The sequence below is a fragment of the Morus notabilis genome, unplaced genomic scaffold (assembly GCF_000414095.1).
Source record: "Morus notabilis unplaced genomic scaffold, ASM41409v2 Scaffold458, whole genome shotgun sequence".
NCBI classification, from domain to species: Eukaryota; Viridiplantae; Streptophyta; class Magnoliopsida; order Rosales; family Moraceae; genus Morus; species Morus notabilis.
In genome coordinates this window covers 198,705-206,546 of record NW_010358644.1, presented here as the reverse complement: position 1 = coordinate 206,546, position 7,842 = coordinate 198,705, and the positions used below count along the sequence as shown (strand labels likewise).

The 7,842-nt window shown below is 34.0% G+C and overlaps 1 protein-coding gene across 1 annotated transcript; it reads left to right on the top strand.

Moving 5' to 3' along the window:
* Nucleotides 1–283: 283 nt before the first annotated feature.
* LOC21389964 (F-box/kelch-repeat protein SKIP11) lies at nucleotides 284–3,203 on the top strand. The gene is made up of 2 exons (XM_010092917.2): nucleotides 284–313; nucleotides 1,039–3,203. Exon 2 carries the CDS (start codon nucleotides 1,222–1,224, stop codon nucleotides 2,548–2,550), a length of 1,329 nt encoding a protein of 442 aa, XP_010091219.1. The 5' UTR covers nucleotides 284–313; nucleotides 1,039–1,221; the 3' UTR covers nucleotides 2,551–3,203.
* Nucleotides 3,204–7,842: the final 4,639 nt, after the last annotated feature.

Below are 7,842 nucleotides of genomic sequence, written 5' to 3'. Positions count from 1 at the left end.
ATTAAAATAACGGGTTAAGAGAGATAAAGGAGAGAAAGAGAGTGTGTGTTTTGTCGTGGGTTTTTTTGCTCTCTCCACAAACACAAAGGCTCCCGCTGATTTGCAGAGAGAATCCAAAGGACAATTAGAGAAGAGGCTCTGAGGTTACCAGAACAGAACGCCGAGAACAGAAACAGCACAGAAAGAAAGAGAAAGAGAAAGAGAAAGAGAAGAGAGAGAAAGAGAGAGAGAGAAAGAAAGAAGAGAGAGATTTCTCGCCTCTCTTATATTTTGAAAATTCCAATCAAGTCCTTTTTTTCTTCTTATCCAATCCGTAAGTCCCTCGCCATTTCTTTTCCGCTTTTCGGTTCTTTTAGTTTTTCCTTCTTCTTCTTTTCCTTTTCCTTTACTATTATTACTATTATTATTAGTATTATTACACATATATCCAAATATATAAAATTTTCAATTTCTCTGTTTGTTGCTTGGGAAAATAACTGGATAGAATTACAGAAAGAAAGAAACGGTTTTTGCATCGATAACGAATTGGAAACAGATCTAATTTTTCTGTTTTGGTAAAATTTCTGCATTGCGATTTTGTTAAAAAGCTTCAGAAATACAAAGATCTGTTTTTGTTTTTCTCTGTTTTTTTTTCCCTGCGTAGAAGAAATAGTTTTTGTAGTTTTTCTTTTCATAATTGAAGATTCTATTGGCTGTGGGGTTCTGGATTTCTTTGGGTCTTATCCTCTACAAATTTTGTTCGAAGCCCGCAATTTGACTTTAGGTTCCTTCTTTTTTTTTTTCTTTATAAATAAAAAATCTTTAACACACATAAACAAATTCATTGGAAGATTGGTGTTTTTTTCTCCCTTAAATTCATCTGGATCGTTGATTTATTGGATTCAGATCAGTGACCATTAGAAACACAGGACAAATAGCAAAAAAAAAAAAAAACAAAAGGGTTAAACCTTTCTGGGTTTTTCCGTTGTTTCATTGAATTAAGCATTTAGATTTTCCCAATAAAATTTTGCTTTTTTCTCTTTAATTCTCTCTGAATAGGTTGGGTTCTGTATTTTGAACGAGTTCTCGAGGGACTTGGTTCTTGGATTCGAAGAAGAGAAAATTTTTGGTGGTGCGATTTTTGTCGTAAAGGAAAAAAAAGGAGGGGATTTTTCCTTGTGGGTTTTTGCATTGGAATTTGGATTCCTTTATAATTTGAATTTGGAGGTGGTTCTCGGAGAGATGTTGGAGGGTCGGTCCTGCCTGGTATCGAGGCTGTTTTCGAGCTCTTGCCAGCCTGAGAGCAAGTGGAATTGCATGTCTTTCCAATTTATCGAAGTCGATATCGGAAGCAGCAACAAACGGCAGTTCGAAATCGACTCCGAAGACGACCACACGCCGCAGAGGAAATCGGCCAGGTTATTGTTGGATTCCCGCGAGAGGCTTCTTGATATGTCATCATCACAGGCTTCACGCCAGCTATCCAACAACCGTCGCCATGCCGGGAATTCGTCGGATTCCGATTCGCTCATCCATCGAATTGGTAGGGACAACTCCATTAGTTGCCTGATTCGATGCTCCAGATCAGATTATGGCTCGATTGCCTCCGTGAACCGGAGTTTTCGTTCGCTGATTCGGACGGGCGAGCTCTATAGGCTTAGGAGGCTGAATGGGGTCATAGAACATTGGGTTTACTTCTCTTGTCAGCTCCTTGAATGGGAAGCCTTTGATCCGATTCGACGGAGATGGATGCATTTGCCGAGGATGGCGTCGAATGAATGTTTCATGTGTTCGGATAAGGAGTCGTTGGCTGTGGGAACGGAGCTTCTTGTATTTGGGAAGGAATTGAATTCCCATGTCATCCATAGATATAGTCTATTGACGAACTCTTGGTCCTCAGGAATGAGGATGAATGCTCCGAGATGCTTGTTTGGATCCGCCAGCCTCGGGGAGATTGCAATTTTGGCAGGCGGGTGTGATTCGGACGGGAACATTCTCAGCTCCGCCGAGATGTACAATTCGGAGACTCAGACGTGGGACACACTCCCGAGCATGATGAAGCCGAGGAAGATGTGTTCAGGGGTTTTCATGGACGGGAAGTTCTACGTTATTGGTGGGATTGGAGGGAGCGAGAACAAGGTCCTAACATGTGGGGAGGAATTCGATTTAAGGACGAGAACATGGATGGAAATTGAGAACATGTCGCCAGGACGGAGCGCCGCAGCCAACGAGATGCCCGCGACTGCGGAGGCCCCTCCTCTGGTGGCAGTGGTGAACAATCAGTTGTATGCGGCTGATTATGCTGACATGGAGGTGAAGAAGTATGATAAAGAGAGGAAATTGTGGGGTACTGTGGGGAGATTGCCTGAGAGAGCTATGTCAATGCATGGTTGGGGTGTGGCATTTAGAGCATGTGGAGATAGGCTTATTGTGATTGGTGGACCGAGAAGTGGCGAGAGTTTCATAGAAGTGAATTCATGGGTTCCAAGTGAGGGTCCTCCAGAGTGGAATTTACTAGCAAGGAAGCAGTCTGGTAACTTTGTCTATAATTGTGCTGTGATGGGATGCTGATATTTGATTTACTCTCAGGCAGTGCCATTTTCACAGCCATGGATGTATAAGATTGGTTTGTCGTCCATCGACCAAAACAAAAAAAAAAAAAAAAAAAAAAAAAAAAAAAGTCTGCTAATTGGTAATTTTCCCCACCCTTACTTTCTTTTCTTTTCCTTTCTCAGTTATTTTCCGCTTTGGGTGGGGAGATGATGGGGAAGAATTTCAGAGGTATACTCAAGATTCAATTGAAAATTTTCTTTTACTTGAAGGAGATGTCTTGGGTTTTTTTTTTTTTTTTTCACCATTTTCTTTTCAAACTTTTCTATCCTTAGTTCCATTGAATTTGTCTTCCCCAAATTTTTAGTGACATGAAAAGAAAAAAAAAAAAAATTCAAAAGGTTGGCATCATGATGTAGCACAGGAATAGGTTCAAAAATAATTTGGAGTACCCCAACACATTTGTAGGTCATCAATACTGGTTGCTGAAGCTATTTTTAAGAAACACAGAACTAGTCATATGGGTTTCATTTTCCTTATTTTTCTCGCCCTTATGTCTTCAAGAGAGGAAATAAGTTGTGAGAGGTTGTTGTCTTGGAGGCTGGCTTATGTACTGATTACATTAATTGATGAAATTGATGGGCTATATTTTTTTAGCTTCCTTCCTCCTTTTATGTTTTTTGTATCCTCATAAGACCTTTTGAATTGATTCAATTTTACATCCATTGTTTGCCTTTCACTATATGCTGCTATCTCTCTCAATTTTGATCAAATAGATTTCTAATTTTACAGTTGATATATTGCCTCTTGGTTCTCTCATATTGATTCACTTATTATTTTTGTTAGTTTAATTGCATGTATTGACAATCCATGCTATTTGATTTTAGCTTTGTATGAGAAGAAAAAAAGAAAAAAAAAAAAAAAAAAAAACAAAACAAACAAACGTGGCATAATTTTAAGATTTGAGTATCATAATAAGCTGCAAAGTGTAGATGCCGGCTATTCATGTATTTAAACCGCAGTTTGAAGAAGACATGAGCGGCATGAGGGGAAAAAAACAAAGAAAATTCCAATATCTGTCAAGTAATTCATATTCTAACTATAATTTTTACCTTCTGAATTCTTTTCAAAGTAGACGTATATAAGTGATAAGGGACTCCCAGATCAAAGCCTCCGAAAAACACGTGTGCCTATAATGAATGTTTGTATTTTAGATTGTGTTTAAAAGGTAAAATTCTGTTCTGAGATATGAAATCACACTATACTTTATTGTGTACTTTAGGAGCTTCCTTTACATTACACATCGAGAGCTTCTTATTTTTCTTATATCGCTGTAAGAAAAGAAAGGTGGTGACATAAACATATATCAAATAAAACATACGTATTATCAAAAACAAAGAAAAAACAAAGAAAATATACGTCAGGAAACAATTGAACTGACAGCACCAATAAATGTACTGCTAGAAAGTGAGTGAGTTATGAGCTGTGGAAGAGTGAGTTATGACCTTTATGTGTTAGGACGGGGAAGTTTGCCTAAATTACAAGTTAGAAAGTGATATTAACAAAAATGACCTCTTTTTATTTTTTTTTATTTTATTTTTTATTTTTTACATTGGGTGACCGGGTCCACTTGGTCGCTCAGTGTAAGTTTCACATTTTGCAATTTTTTTTTTAATCTTTTGGAAGTCATGCAAGTGTTTATCTTAGCCATTTTGCAAAAAGCCCTTGGAGGGGCGTTTGAACTTGAACGAAAGTTAAAACAAAATGCTTACTGTTGTGCTAGGTTTGCTTGAAAAGTATAATAAACTATTATAAAACATCTAACGAGAGGAATCTGTTATAATAAATGGTAGGTAGATATTAATTTCCACTGATAATCTGTTAGAAGAATAACAAACTAAAAAGAGGAATCTGTCACTGATTCTAACAGAAAGCGTGGTCTATTTCCAGTTTGCTCCTCTGTTTATGCACTTGCTCATGGAAGAAGGTTTTCTCTATCAAATTGAAAGCATTGTAATTATATTCTTGTAATTATATAGAAGAAGGTTTTCGCTTGATAACAGATAAAAAGCATTCTTTCTTGGCTTTCCTCTTCTTTGTTCATAGAAGAAGGTTTCTTCTATCCATCACATTCTAATTATATTCTTGTGTTTGTAATAGTGGAAATAGCTATTGGCAGTAGAATTTTCTGTGAATGCTTGCATTGGAATCTATTTCTTCTTCTTCTTAGCATTTTTTTGTTTTTGTTTTTTTGGGTTTCGTCGTCTTTGCTCATAGAAGAATCTCTCTCTATCACATTCGACTTATATTCTTGAATTTGTAATTGTGAGATGAGAAATGCGAGTGGACTTATCCATTCCCAGTAGAGTTTTCTTTAATGCTTGCAATATGATCGTCTTCTTTCCAAGGGAGAGCATTGTTTCTCGGACTTTCTTCTTCTTTTTCCTGTAGTTGAGATTTCTAAATTAGGATGGATATACTTCTTTACGCGTTAATTTAGCTCAAAATTTTCCACAGAATTGATATATTCACAATATCAATTCTCTGTGACTTCTGATTCATCGTAATTTCACTTCTTTACATTATTTCCAAGGTTCTGTTTCTTTTGCTTGCTATAAATGTCATTTCACTTGTTTACGTTAAAATCGAATCTTTGTTGAAGGAGGGAATGTCTTATTCTTCCATGAACAGACCTGAAATCCATTAATTCCTCGCTTGAAGAAGAAAAAAAAAAGGAGCTCTGAAAGGCCTCATCTTAATTGTTGTAACAATAATACTCGTATTTGATAAGCACGCAGTTTTAATTATATTTTCTGTTTGAACTGAGTTAAACTGTCTAACTTAGGTTGCGTTTGCTATGAGAGTTCAAATCATGGTGGTTTTAGTTTTAAAATTAGAACCATGATTTATGAGTTGAATTTCAGGTCCAAACCGTATTTTTGGAACCGGAATCAGAATCAGAGATTTGAACCATTCAAAATCAAGGTGGGAGGTGGTTTTATTTTTTAAGGTGGTTCTAGTTTAAAACATCACATCAGAATTCAAACTTTAAATCATAATCATTCAAACTAAACACTGATTTTCAAGAACTATTTTTTAGTTTTTGCAAACAAATAAAGGTTTAAATTAGAATTATGGTTCTGATTCTAGAAACCTAATACCAAATGCAACTTTAGAGTTTAGCCTCCCTTTAAGTTTAACGGTTTAAACAATTTTTAAATAATAAAAAAATATCAACTCTCTCTACTTTTTACACTTATTAAACACAAATTTAAATTTTATTTCCGGTTCAGATTAAAATTTTAACTACACATTTAAATATAAATTTAAAGGGAAATAGTAGAAAATATGTCAATATAAAAAAATTAAAGAAAGTATATAGGCTAATTTTTAGTTATAGAAATTTAATAGTTCATAACTTGTCAAGTTATGGTTCATAACCAGATAAGTTATGGACAAACTTGTCAAGTTATGGTTCATAGCCAAACAAGTTATGTATAATTATGGACAATAACTTGTCAAGTTATGGTTTGTAATCAGACAAGTTATGGACGAAAATAGTAATTTGGCATATTTATTAACTTATGTAAACTATTGGCCTATTAATTTTAATTCATCTCAAGTCTTAACCTGTTTTTTTCTTTCTCCCAAATTTAAATTATAATTTAAATTTTTCTCTTTAGATAAAAAATTTAAATTAATAAAAAATGAATCAGCGAATCAAACGTGCTCTTATTTGTGGGATTTTTTTTTTTTTTTTTTTTTGTTTTCAATTTCTGAAGTATAAGGATTTCTTCAAGAATATTCTCTCTCTCTGTGTTACAATGTATAAGCCAGTTTTTCAATCAAGACAACTGATTAGAAAGGTTGATTTTCTTTTCCAAAAAAGAAAAAGAAAAAAAAAAAAAAGCAGCAACATGTATTTGATTTACAACCACGAGGTAGCAGACAAAACTGATGTAAACTAAACTAAAATGCTTTCAAAAGTTATTCAAATATTCTTAGCTGTGGAGGAAGGACGCTCATAAAACGAGATCAGAAGTCGCTTTATTAATTCATATTATTACACTACTATTATTATTATTATAATGTGCCGGCCTGATTGACGTGATAGTTATCTATTTTATCCTTCATCCAGCGCAGTTTGATAAGCATTAATAATCACAATACCATACACACATACAATGGTCAAAATTAGGTTGGTGTGCTTCTGTCCAAGACAGGTTGTTCAAATGTATTATGGAGATGTTTTTCTCTACATCTCTTTTCTTTTTTCTTTTTTTTTTTCTTTTTTTTTTGGTTGTTTGTAATGCCCACTTGTGAATCAGCAAGAAATTCGTTTGTTTGTATGCTTTTTGGTACCTTTTGCGTTTGGACCATTTTTATTTAATCGCCTTTTGGACCCATTTTAGTTATTAGATAAGATGTTTTTTGACCCGGAACTAGCCTTGTTTAACCAACACACCATCAAATAATAATATTTTGGTTTTATGTCTATTTATAAAGATTTGGAATCATGACGCTTGATACGATGCCTCATATATCTAACCACTATGGGGACGAAACGAAACGAAACGAAATGCTATAAGTTGAGCTCGTCTATGTGGTTGCCATTTCTCTTAAGAAAATGCTCACCCGTTAGTAACCATATATATATATATATATATATATATATATATAAGCATTGGCAATTGGCACGACGAATTCATGGTTTTGCATATTCAAATAACGAATGATTATCTGAGTTCATTAGCAGAGAGAGATACGAGTCTATTACAACTCAAATTTATTACTATGGTGTTTTTCTTTGAAGTCATGAGACTCTATTCTCTTTATAACTCAAGTTCTATTATTATAATATATTTTTTATACAAATTTAAATTTTAACTTTTTTATTAGTATTTTTTTTTCACATGCAGAATTTAAATTAAGCAAACAAACATACAATTCTATGTTGAAAAAAAAAATTATTTAAGTTTATGTTCGTTTATAAAATTGAAGTTTGAACTTGAGTTTTAACTCGAGTTTGAGACTAAAATCTGAGTTCAAGTTTCCCTTTTAACTCAAGTTCTTAAACTCAAACGTAAGTTAATAAATAATATTTTTTCTATTCTTAAAAACGTCATAATTTTTTCGTTTTAATTTCGATTGAGAAAATTTTTTTTCTATGCGTTCACAATGAAGAGACAAATAAAATCCTGCCCGTATCCTATTAAAAGTTTTCATCACCATTGAGTTTTTATTAAAATACTTTCTAATTACAAATTCAAGTTTTAACCCACTCAAACACAAACTCAATGAGATTCTAAATTC